Source organism: Motacilla alba, chromosome 1 (genome assembly GCF_015832195.1).
Source record: "Motacilla alba alba isolate MOTALB_02 chromosome 1, Motacilla_alba_V1.0_pri, whole genome shotgun sequence".
NCBI lineage: Eukaryota > Metazoa > Chordata > Aves > Passeriformes > Motacillidae > Motacilla > Motacilla alba.
The window spans coordinates 39,501,414-39,522,562 of NC_052016.1; the positions used below are offsets into that span (position 1 = coordinate 39,501,414).

General features: G+C 56.7%; 4 protein-coding genes across 8 annotated transcripts; 2 read left to right on the forward strand and 2 right to left on the reverse strand.

Moving 5' to 3' along the window:
- Window positions 1-5,667: 5,667 nt before the first annotated feature.
- On the reverse strand, window positions 5,668-6,833 carry LOC119701621 (thyroid hormone-inducible hepatic protein-like). 2 transcript variants are annotated; one of them, XM_038138573.1, is made up of 2 exons: window positions 6,346-6,833; window positions 5,668-6,053 (listed from the first exon to the last, which is right to left on the reverse strand). In XM_038138573.1, the coding sequence occupies exon 1, from the start codon at window positions 6,763-6,765 to the stop codon at window positions 6,364-6,366; it is 402 nt and encodes a 133-aa protein (XP_037994501.1). In that variant the 5' UTR covers window positions 6,766-6,833; the 3' UTR covers window positions 5,668-6,053; window positions 6,346-6,363. The 2 variants fall into 2 exon arrangements, with proteins under 2 accessions (XP_037994501.1, XP_037994496.1); XM_038138568.1 differs by having other exon boundaries at window positions 5,668-6,058; window positions 6,346-6,832.
- Window positions 6,834-10,412: 3,579 nt separating this feature from the next.
- On the forward strand, window positions 10,413-11,573 carry LOC119709729 (thyroid hormone-inducible hepatic protein-like). 2 transcript variants are annotated; one of them, XM_038157859.1, is made up of 2 exons: window positions 10,413-10,898; window positions 11,186-11,573. In XM_038157859.1, exon 1 carries the CDS (start codon window positions 10,479-10,481, stop codon window positions 10,878-10,880), a length of 402 nt encoding a protein of 133 aa, XP_038013787.1. In that variant the 5' UTR covers window positions 10,413-10,478; the 3' UTR covers window positions 10,881-10,898; window positions 11,186-11,573. The 2 variants fall into 2 exon arrangements, with proteins under 2 accessions (XP_038013787.1, XP_038013797.1); XM_038157869.1 differs by having other exon boundaries at window positions 11,191-11,573.
- Window positions 11,574-14,410: 2,837 nt separating this feature from the next.
- On the reverse strand, window positions 14,411-15,574 carry LOC119701429 (thyroid hormone-inducible hepatic protein-like). Of its 2 annotated transcripts, none has more exons than XM_038138112.1 (2): window positions 15,087-15,574; window positions 14,411-14,796 (listed from the first exon to the last, which is right to left on the reverse strand). In XM_038138112.1, the coding sequence occupies exon 1, from the start codon at window positions 15,504-15,506 to the stop codon at window positions 15,105-15,107; it is 402 nt and encodes a 133-aa protein (XP_037994040.1). In that variant the 5' UTR covers window positions 15,507-15,574; the 3' UTR covers window positions 14,411-14,796; window positions 15,087-15,104. The 2 variants fall into 2 exon arrangements, with proteins under 2 accessions (XP_037994040.1, XP_037994031.1); XM_038138103.1 differs by having other exon boundaries at window positions 14,411-14,801; window positions 15,087-15,573.
- A 3,576-nt stretch (window positions 15,575-19,150) lies between these two features.
- Window positions 19,151-20,313, forward strand: LOC119701554 (thyroid hormone-inducible hepatic protein-like). Of its 2 annotated transcripts, none has more exons than XM_038138337.1 (2): window positions 19,151-19,639; window positions 19,927-20,313. In XM_038138337.1, the coding sequence occupies exon 1, from the start codon at window positions 19,220-19,222 to the stop codon at window positions 19,619-19,621; it is 402 nt and encodes a 133-aa protein (XP_037994265.1). In that variant the 5' UTR covers window positions 19,151-19,219; the 3' UTR covers window positions 19,622-19,639; window positions 19,927-20,313. The 2 variants fall into 2 exon arrangements, with proteins under 2 accessions (XP_037994265.1, XP_037994276.1); XM_038138348.1 differs by having other exon boundaries at window positions 19,932-20,313.
- The last annotated feature ends 836 nt before the right edge of the window (window positions 20,314-21,149 follow it).

Here is a 21,149-nt window from a genome sequence, read left to right on the forward strand (position 1 = left end):
TGACGCAGGAGAAGAAGTGCCACTGGGCTTGGAGAACAGACCCTGTGGGGCTAACACACATGGTCAGGATGTCCTCATTCCTGTCTGGGTGTCTTCCTAAATAAGGGTGAAGTCCTGTTAATGCCCTCTGTTGTTGCTATCATTTTTCTACACTCTCCATTTCACTACAATGACCTTGGCCATGACCCCATCTCTGATGGATCACAGGGATGTCTCCCCAAGGGGCCTCAGGGGATGAAAGTCCCACCAGCAGGAGGGAGAATGGTTTTGCTTTTCAGGCTAGGGGAAGACTGAAGTGTCTGAGCTGTTTGCAGGTGGTGTGCCAAAGTTAGATATTTGGAAACCTGGAAGTGCCAGTCTCCTCCCTAAAAATGACTGTTGCATTTTCCATCAGAGAAAAAAGAGAAATACCTGGAGCACCAGTGTCTGGCAGCTCCTGGAATCCAGTCATGGTATTTCAACCACCCATCCCTTTTGTCCCTGGGATCATTTGTGTCTGGCCAGCAGCAGAAAAACATTGCCTGTGCTGCAAACTGGGGAGCCTTGGGGACAACATGGAGCTCACAGAGTTCCCTTTGTTTGCTGACACCGCTTGCACCAATGGCAATTGAGAAGGACAAATACAGGAGAATGTTTCTGTTGAGCAATGAAGTACAGACTCGAACTCCTGGGATTTGGGAATGTGATGCAAACATTATAACACCACACAGTTAATGGGGCATGAGGATGAATTATGTTATCCCTCAGCCAGCTCTTCCTTGGCACTGCATGTCCCCAAGCTCTTACCTCAGAGACGGGAAGTGCAGGCTCAAGAGCTGGACTGATCTTCACTGAGGTTGATCTGCTCCAGGATCTGGCTGTACCTCCGGGTCAGGGCTTTGGTGTTTTTGGTAAGGTCTGTCAGAACTTGTTGCAAGCCATTGACATGATGGGACAGGCGCTCTTCCAGATTGCTGTCTGCACCTTCATCTAAGGCTGTGTCTGTGTCGGCACCGCTCGGGCTCTGGTCACCGACAGAGGCCAGGCCTTTCTCCACCATGGGCTTGATGGCCTTGAGGAGCTGGTAGCGCTCGTAGAGGTCCGTGTGGCTCTCGGCATCCGCGGCCGTCCCCTCCTCCTGCGGGAAGACCCCTCGGAGCAGGCTGGGGAACATCACCTCCTGCTCCATCTTCTGGGTGGCTGAGAAGTACTGCTCCATGGCCCTTCTCCTACAGCTCTGGCACTGCTGCTCTGGGCTCTTCTGAGAGTGTCACCTGCTCCCTGTCCCTGCAGGGGCTTTTTATGCACTGCTGGGGCACGTCCCTCCCCTGCTGTCCTCCCCTGCCAGCTGTGGCAGGGCTGGATGGCCACGGGGCTGCGCTTGGCTCCAGCCCAGCTGGGGCTCAGCTACACCATGTCCCTGGCTCTGTGCAATCTCTTCTGAGCCTCCCCGTGGCCTTCACCCGAGCTGGCCGGGGGTTCCACTGCATCCCCGTGCTCTGAGTGTGGTGGTGAGGAGGTGCCTGGGGTCTGTCAGGTACTTTCCAATCCTGCCCTGTCACCGCTGTCCTTACTACTGCTGGAGGCCCAGGATGGTGAGTCCAGCCCCTTCCCCCAGGGCAGACAGGTTGCAGGCAGCACCATGGGAAAGCTGCCTTGATCTGGGCAGTTTTGAGGAGTGGAGAAGGAGAACAAGTGATGGGTTTATCCAGAGAAGGTGAATTTCTCATGTGCTCTGCCTGAAAACTCACCTTCTTCTGTGCTGGTCTGGGAGATCTCACCCAGCCCAACTGTGGCAGCTGGCCTAGAGAGCAACACTGCTAAAAGAAGGTGATAATGAACAGGTGATACTTGTCTGAAGGTGCTTGCCCCAAACTGCTTATTAAAGGAAAAATATGACATGCAGCAGGATTTAAAAGTGACTAGGGAGTTAGAAAAGGTACTTTTAAAATTCAGAAGTTGTCAGCCTGAGGAGAAACATGAAAGTTCCAAGTCTAAAGGAGGGTCCTTGGAGGGGCAATGACAGTAGTCAGAGACTCTGGGACCCACCCCAAAGCAGCCCTGCTTTGGAGTATTGCAACCTCCATCCAGGCCTGGCAGAGCATCCTCTTGGTCTGGTGCTGTGAGCAGCCTGCAGCCACCTGACAGCAAAGGAGGCACGAGTCAGGGACAGAGACAGAGTCAGTGCGGGAGAGGCTGGAAGGCACCTCTGGAGAAAATCTGCTTCAACAACTGCTCAAGCAAGGTCAGCAATGGGACCATGGATATTGGATACTTCTGAGAATAAAGATTCCAGCCCCTTTCTGGGTAGCCTGTGACAGTGTTCGAGCACCTTCAGTTTTAGGGGAAAAAAAAAGGTTTTCTCATGTTTAGATGGGATTTATTTTGTGTTTCAGTTTGTGCCTGTCACTCTTTTCCTGTCCTGTCATGAAGACCAGTAGGAAGATTCTGGAGTCACCTCTTGATCTCCATCACATCTTTACAAACACTGATCAGAACTTTCTCAGCCTTCTCTTTCCAAATCTGGACACCACCAGCTCTCTCAGCCTTTCCTCATATGGAAGATATTCCTTCTCTTTTATCACCTTTTTGGCCCTTTACTGGACTGTCTCCAGTATGTCCATGTCTGTCTTGTACCAGAAAGACCAGAACTGAACACAGCACTCCAGGTGAGGCCTCATCAGGGCTGAGCAGATGGGAAGGATGCCCTGAGCACACCTTGCTGGCTCAGAGCCAAATTCCCTGACCACAGAGCAAGACCAGGGATGAGTGGGTGTGAATTTGTGGGGTGCTTTCTCCCAGCCTCTGCCCAGGAAAATGGTAGGCAGCGGCCAGGAGTACAGATAAAGCCAGAGCACCCTAAAAATTGAAAGGCAAGGGTGTGCAGGCAGGGAACCTGCCCTGTGGGAAAGGAGGGGAACTGCCAGCCCTTCATTGTTAGGGCTGTGCAGGAAGGAGTGATTAGGATGTGATTAGGATGTCTGGAACTGGTTAGAGAAAGGAATTTGGGGTTTCTTACTCATTCGATATTTTGGTTCAAAACTGGGCTTTATCTCTTGTCTTCCTCACACTGAGTCCCTGTGCCAGGTCTCTCATGGATATGATGTCCCTAAACAGATTTGAAAGACGTGCTGCCACTCTGATTTTCTTCAGCAATCTGAAAGATCTTTCCCCATGCTGGGCAGCAACAGTGTGGGTACCCTGGGAGCCTGTCCAGGGCAGCACAGAGGCAGCACCCCCTGCCACGCCAGAGAGGCCTGATCTGCCCTGTCTGCCAACATCCCACTGGGACCAGGGCAGAAACCTCTTACTGGGACCAGGGCAGAAACCTCTTGCCAGCAGTGGCCAGCAGCAGTGGCCAGCAGCAGGGCACCATCAGGCCTTGGCACATCCCTGGGGCAGCGTGATGCAATGCCCTGCAATCAGAGCAGGCAGAAGGTTCCTGTGACACACCGGGCTCAGAGCCAGCTGGAGGGACAGCAGCTCTCAGAGAGAGATCCAAAGGTCCTGGGGAGATGCAAGCAGCCCAAAACACGTCAGCAAGCCCTTCCAGCTGCCCCAGGTCACAGGCCTTTGGGGACATCCTGCATCTCCCACTGGTCACGTTCAACAGCTGTGGTCAGTGCTTCACCCCGTGTCCTGCTGTGACACTTCCCTGGGGCACCACGAGCCTCTCCAGCTGCTGAGCGCTGCCCAAGCCCAAAGCCATTGCTGCAGGGGACTGCAGGTGTCCCTCACTGTGACACCAGCGGGATTTGACCCCAGCTGGCTACCAAGGTCCACTCACTGCCCCACAGCAGGATCAGAGAGAGAATCACGGGCAGGAGTGAGAAAAGATGTGGGCTGAAATAAAACCAATGTAATTGGGAAAGCAAAAGCCATGCATGCAAACAGACCAAAGCAAGGAATTCATTCACCATTTCCCATGGACAGGTGGGTGTTCAGCAATCCCCAGGACTGCATGGTTCATCACAGGTAATGGTGACCTGGGAAGACAAAGGCCATCACTCAAAAAAATCTCCTACTTCTTCATTCTTCCTCCCACTTCATATACTGAACATGATTTCATATGGTCTGGAATATCCCTTGGGTTGTTTGGGATCAGTTATCCCACCAGTATTTCCTCACAAGGTCCCATGAACCCTCACAAGCATGGCTCTACAGAAACCAGCAAAGACCTTGGGTGTACACAAGACCGGCTAAGCAAAAACAAATCATCTCTGCATTATCAATCATAGGTTCAGCAAAATCCAACACACAATGCCATAGCATCCACAGTGAAGAAAATCATCACTACCCCAGCCTAAACCAGCAGAGCCAGCTGTGTTCTCCAGGGGACACAGATCCCACCCTTAAGCAACAGCTGGATAAAACACCAGAGGGACATTGCCCCCTCTGTAGTCCTCTCCTCACCAGGAACCAGTCTCCATCCATTCCTTTTGGTTCAACACCTGCCTCAGCAATCAGCATGGAGACCAGAGAGCTCCAGTGGAAGAGCTCCATCATGCCCCAGCCAGAGGTGCCATTGCAATGGGGAGGATCCTGGCATTCCGCTCACGCTCCCGGCATGCCCCTCATGGTCCATTTCATTGGGATAAGAGATGGCTGAAACTTTGCCCAAGCTGAGAAGGGACAAAGAGAGCAGATCGGCTTTGAAATCCTCACTCTGGCTGGAGGGAATTGTGTTTCCCCTCATCTGGGGAACTGGCTGATTAGCAGCTGCTTTCCTAGAAAAGCAGGACTCCTGGGTGCTGGTGCAGTGAGCTCCATGGAATTCTGCAGCCGCAGAGGTGGTGTTTGGGCAACTGTCCTCAACTCAGCACCCTCCTGGGGAGCCCACCCCAGGCCATGGCTCAGGAGAGAGGAAATGTCACCTCACGTATTTCCAAATGAGCCCGTATCATTCCCAGTAGCTCCTGCTGACACATCTCCCATGACTCTGGTTGCCCCAAACCCCTCAGAACTGTCCTTGTCCGCCCTTGAACCGGGCCAGGACCCTTCCAGAGAGGGCCCTTCTGGGTCTGGCCTCAGCTGCCTCCTCCAGAGCCCCCAGTCCCCTCAGCAGTTCCCACAACCACAGCTGGCTGGAGACCCTGTCCCTGCTGCCCACGCTGGGGCAGGACAAGCCAAAGCCAGAGTGGTCTCAGCAGCTGAGAGAAATGGCCTGATCAGGAGAGAGGAGATGGGAATCTCCAGTGTATCCCAGTGCTGGGATATGTGGACATGGAGCTGGGGTCTTGAGGGAGGCTGCTGCCTAGAGGTGCTGAGACCCACAGCTCTGCTGCCCCTCACTGTTTCATGACTGGGCCGAGTGTTGGGCAGACCCACACTTGTTTGTGCTCAGAAATCAGGCATCAACTTTTGTGGAGTTGCTGTCAACAAAAGGAAGAAACTTTTAGGCCTGAGACTGGTGACACAAAGGTTGCCCAGTGAGTTTGCACAGGCCATGAGGTTCAACACAGTTCTGAGCTACCTCGCCTAGTGCAAGAAGTCCCAGCACACAGCAGGGCATCGCAATAGGGGGTCTCTGAAGATCCATTCCAACCCAAACAATCCTGTGACTTTGGGATTCTTTGTCTCTTTCAAATTCCCCAGGATTGCCCTGGAAAGACCCCATCCCGCAGGGCCAGGGTCCCTGGTGCCCCTTCCTGGGGTACTCCATGAGTGAAAGCAGCACACTGACAACACTGGCTTCTCAGGGATTCTTTTATTAGCAAAAACAGGGGGAAATGCCCTTGGAGTCCAGGTACCAGCTGGAAAAGGGCTTGGCAATCTCCAGGGACCGTTGGAGGTCGGGGCCACACCACAACACTCCCAACTTCGTGCCACTCTTTGAAAATAAAGAGGAGTCTACGAGGCTGCAGCTCTTCCAATGGCCTTGCCAGCACCGCCGGATGCTTCTTCCTATGAGGAGAAGGCACCATCTGGTTCTGCAGAGGTCACGACCATCACCGGTGTCAGTGCCGGTATCGGGAGATCCGATCAGCTGCCACGGAGCGGGGAATGCCAGCGTGACTGGGAAGAGCCTGCAGTGGTCAGCGATGGGGACATCTTGTGCTTCCTGACACCAGCACCTGTCCTGCAACAACAGCAGCATTCCTTAAGTCCAAGGATCATCCCAGGGGGACCCAGGGACCATCAACCCTGAGTCCACAGACCCGAAGCCCTGCAGTCTCAGCACAGAGCAATGGGACGGGTTCCCTCCTCCAGCATGGAGAGGGATATCCACCCCCAGCTGAGGGGACAGCCCCCATTTCAGGGCCCTTCCCAGCACGCCCCCACCCCTGCACTGTTGGGCACCTCTCCCAACAGGGAGGCCACCCATTGTCTTGCTGCCCCTGGACTCCTCATGTCCCCAGGTCTTACCTGGTGGCCAGGGCAGGGTCACCAGCTGGGCTGCCCGTCGCTGAGGTTGATCTGCTCCAGGATCTGGCTGTACCTGCGGGTCAGGGCGTTGGTGTCCCTGGTGAGGTGGGTGAGGACCTGCTGCAGGCCAGTCAGGTGGTGGGACAGGCGCTCCTCGAGCTGGGCATCCTGGGCCTCGTTGCTGTCCAAGGACGTGTCCACGTCGGTCTCGGCACCGCTCGGGCTCTGGTCACCGACAGAGGCCAGGCCTTTCTCCACCATGGGCTTGATGGCCTTGAGGAGCTGGTAGCGCTCGTAGAGGTCCGTGCGGCTCTCTGCAGCCGGGGCCGCCCCCTCCTCCTGCGGGAAGACCCCTCGGAGCAGGCTGGGGAACATCACCTCCTGCTCCATCTTCTGGGTGGCTGAGAAGTACTGCTCCATGGCCCTTCTCCTACAGCTCTGGCACTGCTGCTCTGGGCTCTTCTGAGAGTGTCACCTGCTCCCTGTCCCTGCAGGGGCTTTTTATGCACTGCTGGGGCACGTCCCTCCCCTTTCTGTCCTCCCCTGCCAGCCGTGGCAGGGCTGGATGGCCACGGGGTTGGGCTTGGCTCCAGCCCAGCCGGGGCTTGGCCATGCTGTGTCCCCAGCTCTGTGCAATCTCTCCTGGCCCGGCCTCCCCGTGGCCTTCACCCGGGCTGGCCAGGCGTCCTGCTGCCTCAGCATGCCAGGAGCTACTGGGGGGTAGCAAGGAGGAGAGGTGCCCAGGGTCTCTCCCCTGCTGTCCTGTATTATCTCCATGCCCCAACACGTTCAGTACTGGGGCCTCCTGGGTGTGGGTCCAGCTCCTGTCCCCAGTTTGGGAAGGCTGCGGAGGACCGTCACCTCCCCTTGTTCCTGCTGCCATGCGCTCAGGACGTGAATACTCCAGGGACATTGAGCAACCCCTTTAGCACACATACGGAAATCTGGGACACCCTGGAAATACACTGGAACATTGTCCCACTGGGTGTCTGGGGACAATGCAACCTGCTGGTCTGAAGAGATTTGGGTGCCCAGAAACATCCAACGCCCCCATCGTCCCTCTGGGCTCAGCAGGGATGTGGACAGGGACAGGGACCCGACTCCATGATGTGTAACTCCTGTGGCAGCAGCACAGAGCCATTGCTGCTCCCAGGGGATTGTGGACACGGGTTCCCTGCCACTGTTGCAGTTCTGGGAGAGCAAAAGCCACAGCCAGGGCACCAGCCAGCATTGCCTGTCCCTGCACGTCCCTGTGGCACGTGGCAAACAGGGAAAGGGGTTCTGTTTGGGCAAAGGCTGTGGGCTACCTGGTTCCTTTTGCAACCCTTGGTGCTGGCAGCTCTCCCTGTGTCCCGCTGTGTCCCAGCCAGGTCCCCGCACTGCCACGCACCCTTTCCTCAGCCTTTCCCCACCTGTCCTCGCCACCTTTCTTGTCCCTTTCCTTGCGTCCTGGCATCTCTTTGTGTCCTGCCATGGCCCCCATTGCTGCACCAAGGAGTGTGTGTGCTGCTGGCCCTGTGCAGGTGCCAGACAGAGGCTTGGCCACACCAGGGCACCTGGGCCACTGCAGAGCTTCCTGGAGGTGCAGGCACATCACAGGGCTCTGGGGACAGAGGGACACAGGGGATGCTTTGCCCTCCTGCTCCCCCCATCGCCTCCCAAGCTACTCTTAGTGAGAACGGTAGAATGTTTGGGGATGACTGGGACTCACCGGACTCCAATGGCTCCCCAGCTCTTTTTCCTTGGGACATGAATAATTGCCAAATCCTCTCTGTGCCTCTCGGGACCCCATTAGGGAGAAGAGACATAGTGGCTTCAGGTCTGAGGGGGAGTGTGCGGCTGGCAGAATCGGCACCTGGCTGGGCTATGAGGGGACAGCGGGAGAGCTGCCAACACTGAGGGTTGCAAAAGGGAGGAAGGACCCCGTGGCCATTCCCAAAATAGAACCAATTCCTCCAATTGCCACACACTGCACGATAAGAAGGGACAGGAGTCCTGGCCATTGACCAGCCATGGAGTGGGGGTGATGCACTGGACCCCCAAGCCAGGTTAGGCAAAGGCCTCAGGGAGTCTGGGCCAGGAGCCAGGGGAGACAATGAGGAGACGTGCCCACGTTCTCTCCTATCCTTTCCAATCCTATCTCAACCCCCCAAGGTGTTCAGTTTTGGGGTCCTGTGGGAGCGGCTCCACCTCCTGCTCCCTGGTGTGGCCAAGCTGCAGGCAGGGGTGCTGCTGGGAATGTCACCTTCCCCACTCCTCGCTGCCATGCCCTCAGGATGTGAGCACTGTGCAGGGACAATGAGCAGGCTCTGTCCATGACTGCCAGCCTGGACACGGAAGCAGACATGGATGTGGAACATCTCCCTGGGAGTGCTCTGCTGCATGGAACCCTGCATGGGTCCTGAGGACATGTGATAGGGACAGAGATGGAACCAAATGCCACAAGGAGAACTGCGACCATGGGACTGAGCTTTCACGGCCCACAGTGGAACACAGATGGTGCCACCTTCACACCCATTACCCCCATCCTGGAGCAGAGGCCATGGCGGGTCAATGGCCATGAATCCTGTCCGTTCTTATCGTGCAGTGTGTGGCAATTGGAGGAATTGGTTCTATTTTGGGAAAGGCCACGGGGTCCTTCCCCATTTTGCAACCCTCAGTGTTGGCAGTTCTCCCGCTGTCCCCTCATAGCCCAGCCAGGTGCCGATTCTGCCAGCCGCACACTCCCCCTCAGACCTGAAGCCACTATGCCTCTTCTCCCTAATGGGGTCCCGAGAAGCACAGAGAGGATTTGGCAATTATTCATGTCCCAAGGAAAAAGAGCTGGGGAGCCATTGGAGTCCGGAGAGTCCCAGTCATCCCCGAACATTCTACCGTTCTCACTAAGAGTAGCTTGGGAGGCGATGGGGGGAGCAGGAGGGCAAAGCATCCCCTGTGTCCCTCTGTCCCCAGAGCCCTGTGATGTGCCTGCACCTCCAGGAAGCTCTGCAGTGGCCCAGGTGCCCTGGTGTGGCCAAGCCTCTGTCTGGCACCTGCACAGGGCCAGCAGCACACACACTCCTTGGTGCAGCAATGGGGGCCATGGCAGGACACAAAGAGATGCCAGGACGCAAGGAAAGGGACAAGAAGGGTGGTGAGGACAGGTGGGGAAAGGCTGAGGAAAGGGTGCGTGGCAGTGCGGGGACCTGGCTGGGACACAGCGGGACAGAGAGAGCTGCCAGCACCAAGGGTTGCAAAAGGAACCAGGTAGCCCACAGCCTTTGCCCAAACAGAACCCCTTTCCCTGTTAGCCACGCGCCACAGGGACGTGCAGGGACAGGCAATGCTGGCTGGTGCCCTGGCTGTGGCTTTTGCTCTCCCAGAACTGCAACAGTGGCAGGGAACCCGTGTCCACAATCCCCTGGGAGCAGCAATGGCTCTGTGCTGCTGCCACAGGAGTTACACATCATGGAGTCGGGTCCCTGTCCCTGTCCACATCCCTGCTGAGCCCAGAGGGATGCTGGGGGGGTTGGATGTTTCTGGGCACCCAAATCTCTGCAGACCAGCAGGTTGCATTGTCCCCAGACACCCAGTGGGACAATGTTCCAGTGTATTTCCAGGGTGTTCCAGATTTCCGTATGTGTGCTAAAGGGGTTGCTCAATGTCCCTGGAGTATTCACGTCCTGAGCGCATGGCAGCAGGAACAAGGGGAGGTGACGGTCCCCTGCAGCCTTCCCAAACTGGGGACAGGAGCTGGACCCACACCCAGAGGGCCCCAGTACTGAACATGTTGGGGCATGGAGATAATACAGGACAGCAGGGGAGAGACCCTGGGCACCTCTCCTCCTTGCTACCCCCCAGTAGCTCCTGGCATGCTGAGGCAGCAGGACCCCTGGCCAGCTCGGGTGAAGGCCACGGGGAGGCCGGGCCAGGAGAGATTGCACAGAGCTGGGGACACAGCATGGCCGAGCCCCGGCTGGGCTGGAGCCAAGCCCAACCCCGTGGCCATCCAGCCCTGCCACGGCTGGCAGGGGAGGACAGAAAGGGGAGGGACGTGCCCCAGCAGTGCATAAAAAGCCCCTGCAGGGACAGGGAGCAGGTGACACTCTCAGAAGAGCCCAGAGCAGCAGTGCCAGAGCTGTAGGAGAAGGGCCATGGAGCAGTACTTCTCAGCCACCCAGAAGATGGAGCAGGAGGTGATGTTCCCCAGCCTGCTCCGAGGGGTCTTCCCGCAGGAGGAGGGGGCGGCCCCGGCTGCAGAGAGCCGCACGGACCTCTACGAGCGCTACCAGCTCCTCAAGGCCATCAAGCCCATGGTGGAGAAAGGCCTGGCCTCTGTCGGTGACCAGAGCCCGAGCGGTGCCGAGACCGACGTGGACACGTCCTTGGACAGCAACGAGGCCCAGGATGCCCAGCTCGAGGAGCGCCTGTCCCACCACCTGACTGGCCTGCAGCAGGTCCTCACCCACCTCACCAGGGACACCAACGCCCTGACCCGCAGGTACAGCCAGATCCTGGAGCAGATCAACCTCAGCGACGGGCAGCCCAGCTGGTGACCCTGCCCTGGCCACCAGGTAAGACCTGGGGACATGAGGAGTCCAGGGGCAGCAAGACAATGGGTGGCCTCCCTGTTGGGAGAGGTGCCCAACAGTGCAGGGGTGGGGGCGTGCTGGGAAGGGCCCTGAAATGGGGGCTGTCCCCTCAGCTGGGGGTGGATATCCCTCTCCATGCTGGAGGAGGGAACCCGTCCCATTGCTCTGTGCTGAGACTGCAGGGCTTCGGGTCTGTGGACTCAGGGTTGATGGTCCCTGGGTCCCCCTGGGATGATCCTTGGACTTAAGGAATGCTGCTGTTGTTGCAGGACAGGTGCTGGTGTCAGGAAGCACAAGATGTCCCCATCGCTGACCACTGCAGGCTCTTCCCAGTCACGCTGGCATTCCCCGCTCCGTGGCAGCTGATCGGATCTCCCGATACCGGCACTGACGCCGGAGATGGTCGTGACCTCTGCAGAACCAGATGGTGACTTCTCCTCATAGGAAGAAGCATCCGGCGGTGCTGGCAAGGCCATTGGAAGAGCTGCAGCCTCGTAGACTCCTCTTTATTTTCAAAGAGTGGCACGAAGCTGGGAGTGTTGTGGTGTGGCCCCGACCTCCAACGGTCCCTGGAGATTGCCAAGCCCTTTTCCAGCTGGTACCTGGACTCCAAGGGCATTTCCCCCTGTTTTTGCTAATAAAAGAATCCCTGGGAAGCCAGTGTTGTCAGTGTGCTGCTTTCACTCATGGAGTGACCCTGGGAGGGGCACCAGGGACCCTGGCCTTGTGGGATGGGGTCTTTCCAGGGCAATCCTGGGGAATTTGAAAGAGACAAAGAATCCCAAAGTCACAGGATTGTTTGGGTTGGAATGGATCTTCAGAGACCACCTAGTGCGATGCCCTGCTGTGTGCTGGGACTTCTTGCACTAGGCGAGGTAGCTCAGAACTGTGTTGAACCTCAGAGTCTGTGCAAACTCACTGGGCAACCTTTGTGTCACCAGTCTCAGGCCTAAAAGTTTCTTCCTTTTGTTGACAGCAACACCACAAAAAATTGTCAAGAAACTGTTTAAAAAAGTTTATAATTGTTAAGCATGTACTGTTAAAAAGTTTGAATATTGTATTGTAAAAGGGGATAAAAGGGTCGTTATAAGAATTACGGTACTCTACGTACCATATTACACATAAATAAAGTGCACTACCCTTCAAGTAAAACATGCCTACCTTGACAGAACTGTAAAGGGCCAATCAAGTGCCTTAAACCTTCATGCAAATGAAGTGTTATGAATAGTCTCAAAATTCATAAAATAATAAATGTTATAGTGTATGTAATATAGTTATAAATGTAAAGTATGATATAAATAAGTTAGAAATAGTTACAAGAATTAAGAAGTTGAATTTTACCATGAGCAATCTTGTCCAGGCATGTTTTAAGAAACCAAGGAAAGCAGCCTACAAGATTGGGAAACCGGCTGATAACACACATGCCACACAGAAGAACTAGATTTACATGTGAAGTAAAACAGCAGCACAGAGTTTCGAGGTTTTATCTGAGCTGGCTGCTGATGACTGGAGGGGGGGACAATACAGTTGAAGAAAATCCATTCAGGCTTGTAATCTGTTTCTGGGAAATCTCATAATATGTAAGAGATTTCCAGTAAGAGACTGTTTGACTTGTATATCTCCCCAGACAGAGAGTTTTGTGTATTGCAAACACGGTTCTTTCGAGTTCTGTGTAGCACAAGACAAGGAGTCGATGAATTATTCCCAAGACATTGAGAGCTGGACCATCCTTCATCTGATAGCATTATCCTGGACCGAAGAAGCTTTTGGGACTTACTTGATTAAGAAAAGGACAAAGGATATCCTGGCCCGTGGCAAGAAAAAGAGTATAAAAACTGAACTCGAGCATACAACTTCGTGCTGTTCCACTCTGAGGCAACCAGGGCTCAGAGCTGCATAGTGTGTCACCCAGGGTCTAGTCCCGGGCTAGACTCTGTCCAATTCGTGGCTGACCCAGATTTTGTCATTCGATTGTGAAATAAATTTTATACTTTGTTATTTTATAATATTTTGGCTCGCGCAAATTATTGATTCTATTTGATTGGCAATTTCATACATAACAGAAGGATCCCAATGGAAACCAAACCAAAGGACCAAAAAAAATTATAAAAATGGGGCATCCAACCCAGTGAATCTGTGCCGCTCCACCTGGAACATCAGGAACATCGCTGTACAAGAATAGAAGAAGATCCAGCGCTGGTGATGCACCGTCCTCGACTGGAAAGCTCCTGCTCCATCCGCAGGCCCCCTCAGCTTTAGGCCTAATTGTAATAAATGGTGAAATCACTTTAGCACCAGGAGCGTGTTCCTGTTTTTAACCACACCAAAAAAGCTGATGCCTGATTTCTGTGCACAAACAAGTGTAGGTCTGCACAACACTCAGTCCAGTCATGTAAGAGTGAGGGGCAGCAGAGCTGTAGGTCTCAGCACCTCTGGAGAGTCGCTTTCCTCAAGACCCCAGCTCCATGTCCAAACATCCCAGCTTTGGGATACATTGGAGATTCTCATTAACTTGCTGATTAGCAGCTGCTTTCCTAGAAAAGCAGGACTCCTGGGTGCTGGTGCAGTGAGCTCCTTGGAATTCTGCAGCTGCAGAGGTGGTGTTTGGGCAACTGTCCTCAACTCAGCACCCTCCTGGGGAGCCCACCCCAGGCCATGGCTCAGGAGAGGGGAAATGTCACCTCACGTATTTCCAAAGGAGCCCGTATCATTCCCAGTAGCTCCTGCTGACACATCTCCCATGACTCTGGTTGCCCAAACCCCTCAGAACTGTCCCTGTCCGCCCTTGAACCGGGCCAGGACCCTTCCAGAGAGGGCCCTTCTGGGTCTGGCCTCAGCTGCCTCCTCCAGAGCCCCCAGTCCCCTCAGCAGTTCCCACAACCACAGCTGGCTGGAGACCCTGTCCCTGCTGCCCACGCTGGGGCAGGACAAGCCAAAGCCAGAGTGGTCTCAGCAGCTGAGAGAAATGGCCTGATCAGGAGAGAGGAGATGGGAATCTCCAGTGTATCCCAGTGCTGGGATGTGTGGACATGGAGCTGGGGTCTTGAGGGAGGCTGCTGCCTAGAGGTGCTGAGACCCACAGCTCTGCTGCCCCTCACTGTTTCATGACTGGGCCGAGTGTTGGGCAGACCCACACTTGTTTGTGCTCAGAAATCAGGCATCAACTTTTGTGGAGTTGCTGTCAACAAAAGGAAGAAACTTTTAGGCCTGAGGCTGGTGACACAAAGGTTGCCCAGTGAGTTTGCACAGACTCTGAGGTTCAACACAGTTCTGAGCTACCTCGCCTAGTGCAAGATGTCCCAGTACACAGCAGGGCATCACACTAGGTGGTCTCTGAAGATCCATTCCAACCCAAACAATCCTGTGACTTTGGGATTCTTTGTCCCTTTCAAATTCCCCAGGATTGCCCTGGAAAGACCCCATCCCGCAGGGCCAGGGTCCCTGATGCCCCTCCCAGGGTCACTCCATGAGTGAAAGCAGCACACTGACAACACTGGCTTCTCAGGGATTCTTTTATTAGCAAAAACAGGGGGAAATGCCCTTGGAGTCCAGGTACCAGCTGGAAAAGGGCTTGGCAATCTCCAGGGACCGTTGGAGGTCGGGGCCACACCACAACACTCCCAACTTCGTGCCACTCTTTGAAAATAAAGAGGAAGCTACGAGGCTGCAGCTCTTCCAATGGCCTTGCCAGCACCGCCGGATGCTTCTTCCTATGAGGAGAAGGCACCATCTGGTTCTGCAGAGGTCACGACCATCTCCGGTGTCAGTGCCGGTGTCGGGAGATCCGATCAGCTGCCACGGAGCGGGGAATGCCAGCGTGACTGGGAAGAGCCTGCAGTGGTCAGCGATGGGGACGTCTTGTGCTTCCTGACACCAGCACCTGTCCTGCAACAGCAGCATTCCTTAAGTCCAAGGATCATCCCAGGGGGACCCAGGGACCATCAACCCTGAGTCCACAGACCCTGAAGCCCTGCAGTCTCAGCACAGAGCAATGGGACGGGTTCCCTCCTCCAGCATGGAGAGGGATATCCACCCCCAGCTGAGGGGACAGCCCCCATTTCAGGGCCCTTCCCAGCACGCCCCCACCCCTGCACTGTTGGGCACCTCTCCCAACAGGGAGGCCACCCATTGTCTTGCTGCCCCTGGACTCCTCATGTCCCCAGGTCTTACCTGGTGGCCAGGGCAGGGTCACCAGCTGGGCTGCCCGTCGCTGAGGTTGATCTGCTCCAGGATCTGGCTGTACCTGCGGGTCAGGGCGTTGGTGTCCCTGGTGAGGTGGGTGAGGACCTGCTGCAGGCCAGTCAGGTGGTGGGACAGGCGCTCCTCGAGCTGGGCATCCTGGGCCTCGTTGCTGTCCAAGGACGTGTCCACGTCGGTCTCGGCACCGCTCGGGCTCTGGTCACCGACAGAGGCCAGGCCTTTCTCCACCATGGGCTTGATGGCCTTGAGGAGCTGGTAGCGCTCGTAGAGGTCCGTGCGGCTCTCTGCAGCCGGGGCCGCCCCCTCCTCCTGCGGGAAGACCCCTCGGAGCAGGCTGGGGAACATCACCTCCTGCTCCATCTTCTGGGTGGCTGAGAAGTACTGCTCCATGGCCCTTCTCCTACAGCTCTGGCACTGCTGCTCTGGGCTCTTCTGAGAGTGTCACCTGCTCCCTGTCCCTGCAGGGGCTTTTTATGCACTGCTGGGGCACGTCCCTCCCCTTTCTGTCCTCCCCTGCCAGCCGTGGCAGGGCTGGATGGCCACGGGGTTGGGCTTGGCTCCAGCCCAGCCGGGGCTCGGCCATGCTGTGTCCCCAGCTCTGTGCAATCTCTCCTGGCCCGGCCTCCCCGTGGCCTTCACCCGAGCTGGCCAGGGGTCCTGCTGCCTCAGCATGCCAGGAGCTACTGGGGGGTAGCAAGGAGGAGAGGTGCCCAGGGTCTCTCCCCTGCTGTCCTGTATTATCTCCATGCCCCAACATGTTCAGTACTGGGGCCCTCTGGGTGTGGGTCCAGCTCCTGTCCCCAGTTTGGGAAGGCTGCGGAGGACCGTCACCTCCCCTTGTTCCTGCTGCCATGCGCTCAGGACGTGAATACTCCAGGGACATTGAGCAACCCCTTTAGCACACATACAGAAATCTGGAACACCCTGGAAATACACTGGAACATTGTCCCACTGGGTGTCTGGGGACAATGCAACCTGCTGGTCTGAAGAGATTTGGGTGCCCAGAAACATCCAACGCCCCCATCGTCCCTCTGGGCTCAGCAGGGATGTGGACAGGGACAGTGACCCGACTCCATGATGTGTAACTCCTGTGGCAGCAGCACAGAGCCATTGCTGCTCCCAGGGGATTGTGGACACGGGTTCCCTGCCACTGTTGCAGTTCTGGGAGAGCAAAAGCCACAGCCAGGGCACCAGCCAGCATTGCCTGTCCCTGCACGTCCCTGTGGCACGTGGCTAACAGGGAAAGGGGTTCTGTTTGGGCAAAGGCTGTGGGCTACCTGGTTCCTTTTGCAACCCTTGGTGCTGGCAGCTCTCTCTGTCCCGCTGTGTCCCAGCCAGGTCCCCGCACTGCCACGCACCCTTTCCTCAGCCTTTCCCCACCTGTCCTCACCACCCTTCTTGTCCCTTTCCTTGCGTCCTGGCATCTCTTTGTGTCCTGCCATGGCCCCCATTGCTGCACCAAGGAGTGTGTGTGCTGCTGGCCCTGTGCAGGTGCCAGACAGAGGCTTGGCCACACCAGGGCACCTGGGCCACTGCAGAGCTTCCTGGAGGTGCAGGCACATCACAGGGCTCTGGGGACAGAGGGACACAGGGGATGCTTTGCCCTCCTGCTCCCCCCATCGCCTCCCAAGCTACTCTTAGTGAGAACGGTAGAATGTTCGGGGATGACTGGGACTCTCCGGACTCCAATGGCTCCCCAGCTCTTTTTCCTTGGGACATGAATAATTGCCAAATCCTCTCTGTGCTTCTCGGGACCCCATTAGGGAGAAGAGGCATAGTGGCTTCAGGTCTGAGGGGGAGTGTGCGGCTGGCAGAATCGGCACCTGGCTGGGCTATGAGGGGACAGCGGGAGAACTGCCAACACTGAGGGTTGCAAAATGGGGAAGGACCCCGTGGCCTTTCCCAAAATAGAACCAATTCCTCCAATTGCCACACACTGCACGATAAGAACGGACAGGATTCATGGCCATTGACCCGCCATGGCCTCTGCTCCAGGATGGGGGTAATGGGTGTGAAGGTGGCACCATCTGTGTTCCACTGTGGGCCGTGAAAGCTCAGTCCCATGGTCGCAGTTCTCCTTGTGGCATTTGGTTCCATCTCTGTCCCTATCACATGTCCTCAGGACCCATGCAGGGTTCCATGCAGCAGAGCACTCCCAGGGAGATGTTCCACATCCATGTCTGCTTCCGTGTCCAGGCTGGCAGTCATGGACAGAGCCTGCTCATTGTCCCTGCACAGTGCTCACATCCTGAGGGCATGGCAGCGAGGAGTGGGGAAGGTGACATTCCCAGCAGCACCCCTGCCTGCAGCCTGGCCACACCAGAGAGCAGGAGGTGGAGCCGCTCCCACAGGACCCCAAAACTGAACACCTTGGGGGGTTGAGATAGGATAGGAAAGGATAGGAGAGAACGCGGGCACGTCTCCTCATTGTCTCCCCTGGCTCCTGGCCCAGACTCCCTGAGGCCTTTGCCTAACCTGGCTTGGGGGTCCCAGTGCATCACCCCCACTCCATGGCTGGTCAATGGCCAGGACTCCTGTCCCTTCTTATCGTGCAGTGTGTGGCAATTGGAGGAATTGGTTCTATTTTGGGAAAGGCCACGCGGTCCTTCCCCCTTTTGCAACCCTCAGTGTTGGCAGCTCTCCCGCTGTCCCCTCATAGCCCAGCCAGGTGCCAATTCTGTCAGCCGCACACTCCCCCTCAGACCTGAAGCCACTATGCCTCTTCTCCCTAATGGGGTCCCGAGAAGCACAGAGAGGATTTGGCAATTATTCATGTCCCAAGGAAAAAGAGCTGGGGAGCCATTGGAGTCCGGTGAGTCCCAGTCATCCCCAAACATTCCGCCATTCTCACTAAGAGTAGCTTGGGAGGCGATGCGAGGAGCAGGAGGGCAAAGCATCCCCTGTGTCCCTCTGTCCCTAGAGCCCTGTGATGTGCCTGCACCTCCAGGAAGCTCTGCAGTGGCCCAGGTGCCCTGATGTGGCCAAGCCTCTGTCTGGCACCTGCACAGGGCCAGCAGCACACACACTCCTTGGTGCAGCAATGGGGGCCATGGCAGGACACAAAGAGATGACATGATACAAGGAAAGGGACAAGAAGGGTGGCGAGGACAGGTGGGGAAAGGCTGAGGAAAGGGTGCGTGGCAGTGCGGGCACCTGGCTGGGACACAGCGGGACAGAGGGAGAGCTGCCAGCACCAAGGGTTGCAAAAGGAGCCAGGTAGCCCACAGCCTTTGCCCAAACAGAACCCCTTTCCCTGTTAGCCACGCGCCACAGGGACGTGCAGGGACAGGCAATGCTGGCTGGTGCCCTGGCTGTGGCTTTTGCTCTCCCAGAACTGCAACAGTGGCAGGGAACCCGTGTCCACAATCCCCTGGGAGCAGCAATGGCTCTGTGCTGCTGCCACAGGAGTTACACATCATGGAGTTGGGTCCCTGTCCCTGTCCACATCCCTGCTGAGCCCAGAGGGACGATGGGGGCGTTGGATGTTTCTGGGCACCCAAATCTCTTCAGACCAGCAGGTTGCATTGTCCCCAGACACCCAGTGGGACAATGTTCCAGTGTATTTCCAGGGTGTTCCAGATTTCCGTATGTGTGCTAAAGGGGTTGCTCAATGTCCCTGGAGTATTCACGTCCTGAGCGCATGGCAGCAGGAACAAGGGGAGGTGACGGTCCCCTGCAGCCTTCCCAAACTGGGGACAGGAGCTGGACCCACACCCAGAGGGCCCCAGTACTGAACATGTTGGGGCATGGAGATAATACAGGACAGCAGGGGAGAGACCCTGGGCACCTCTCCTCCTTGCTACCCCCCAGTAGCTCCTGGCATGCTGAGGCAGCAGGACCCCTGGCCAGCTCGGGTGAAGGCCACGGGGAGGCCGGGCCAGGAGAGATTGCACAGAGCTGGGGACACAGCATGGCCGAGCCCCGGCTGGGCTGGAGCCAAGCCCAACCCCGTGGCCATCCAGCCCTGCCACGGCTGGCAGGGGAGGACAGAAAGGGGAGGGACGTGCCCCAGCAGTGCATAAAAAGCCCCTGCAGGGACAGGGAGCAGGTGACACTCTCAGAAGAGCCCAGAGCAGCAGTGCCAGAGCTGTAGGAGAAGGGCCATGGAGCAGTACTTCTCAGCCACCCAGAAGATGGAGCAGGAGGTGATGTTCCCCAGCCTGCTCCGAGGGGTCTTCCCGCAGGAGGAGGGGGCGGCCCCGGCTGCAGAGAGCTGCACGGACCTCTACGAGCGCTACCAGCTCCTCAAGGCCATCAAGCCCATGGTGGAGAAAGGCCTGGCCTCTGTCGGTGACCAGAGCCCGAGCGGTGCCGAGACCGACGTGGACACGTCCTTGGACAGCAACGAGGCCCAGGATGCCCAGCTCGAGGAGCGCCTGTCCCACCACCTGACTGGCCTGCAGCAGGTCCTCACCCACCTCACCAGGGACACCAACGCCCTGACCCGCAGGTACAGCCAGATCCTGGAGCAGATCAACCTCAGCGACGGGCAGCCCAGCTGGTGACCCTGCCCTGGCCACCAGGTAAGACCTGGGGACATGAGGAGTCCAGGGGCAGCAAGACAATGGGTGGCCTCCCTGTTGGGAGAGGTGCCCAACAGTGCAGGGGTGGGGGCGTGCTGGGAAGGGCCCTGAAATGGGGGCTGTCCCCTCAGCTGGGGGTGGATATCCCTCTCCATGCTGGAGGAGGGAACCCGTCCCATTGCTCTGTGCTGAGACTGCAGGGCTTCGGGTCTGTGGACTCAGGGTTGATGGTCCCTGGGTCCCCCTGGGATGATCCTTGGACTTAAGGAATGCTGCTGTTGTTGCAGGACAGGTGCTGGTGTCAGGAAGCACAAGATGTCCCCATCGCTGACCACTGCAGGCTCTTCCCAGTCACGCTGGCATTCCCCGCTCCGTGGCAGCTGATCGGATCTCCCGATACCGGCACTGACGCCGGAGATGGTCGTGACCTCTGCAGAACCAGATGGTGCCTTCTCCTCATAGGAAGAAGCATCCGGCGGTGCTGGCAAGGCCATTGGAAGAGCTGCAGCCTCGTAGCTTCCTCTTTATTTTCAAAGAGTGGCACGAAGTTGGGAGTGTTGTGGTGTGGCCCCGACCTCCAACGGTCCCTGGAGATTGCCAAGCCCTTTTCCAGCTGGTACCTGGACTCCAAGGGCATTTCCCCCTGTTTTTGCTAATAAAAGAATCCCTGGGAAGCCAGTGTTGTCAGTGTGCTGCTTTCACTCATGGAGTGACCCTGGGAGGGGCATCAGGGACCCTGGCCCTGCGGGATGGGGTCTTTCCAGGGCAATCCTGGGGAATTTGAAAGGGACAAAGAATTCCAAAGTCACAGGATTGTTTGGGTTGGAATGGATCTTCAGAGACCCCCTATTGCGATGCCCTGCTGTGTGCTGGGACATCTTGCACTAGGCGAGGTAGCTCAGAACTGTGTTGAACCTCAGGGCCTGTGCAAACTCACTGGGCAACCTTTGTGTCACCAGTCTCAGGCCTAAAAGTTTCTTCCTTTTGTTGACAGCAACTCCACAAAAGTTGATGCCTGATTTCTGAGCACAAACAAGTGTGGGTCTGCCCAACACTCGGCCCAGTCATGAAACAGTGAGGGGCAGCAGAGCTGTGGGTCTCAGCACCTCTAGGCAGCAGCCTCCCTCAAGACTCCAGCTCCATGTCCACACATTCCAGCACTGGGATACACTGGAGATTCCCATCTCCTCTCTCCTGATCAGGCCATTTCTCTCAGCTGCTGAGGCCACTCTGGCTTTGGCTTGTCCTGCCCCAGCGTGGGCAGCAGGGACAGGGTCTCCAGCCAGCTGTGGTTGTGGGAACTGCTGAGGGGACTGGGGGCTCTGGAGGAGGCAGCTGAGGCCAGACCCAGAAGTGCCCTCTCTGGAAGGGTCCTGGCCAGGTTCAAGGGCGGACAAGGACACTTCTGAGGGGTTTGGGGCAACCAGAGTCATGGGAGATGTGTCAGCAGGAGCTACTGCGGATGGTACGGGCTCATTTGGAAATACGTGAGGTGACATTTCCTCTCTCC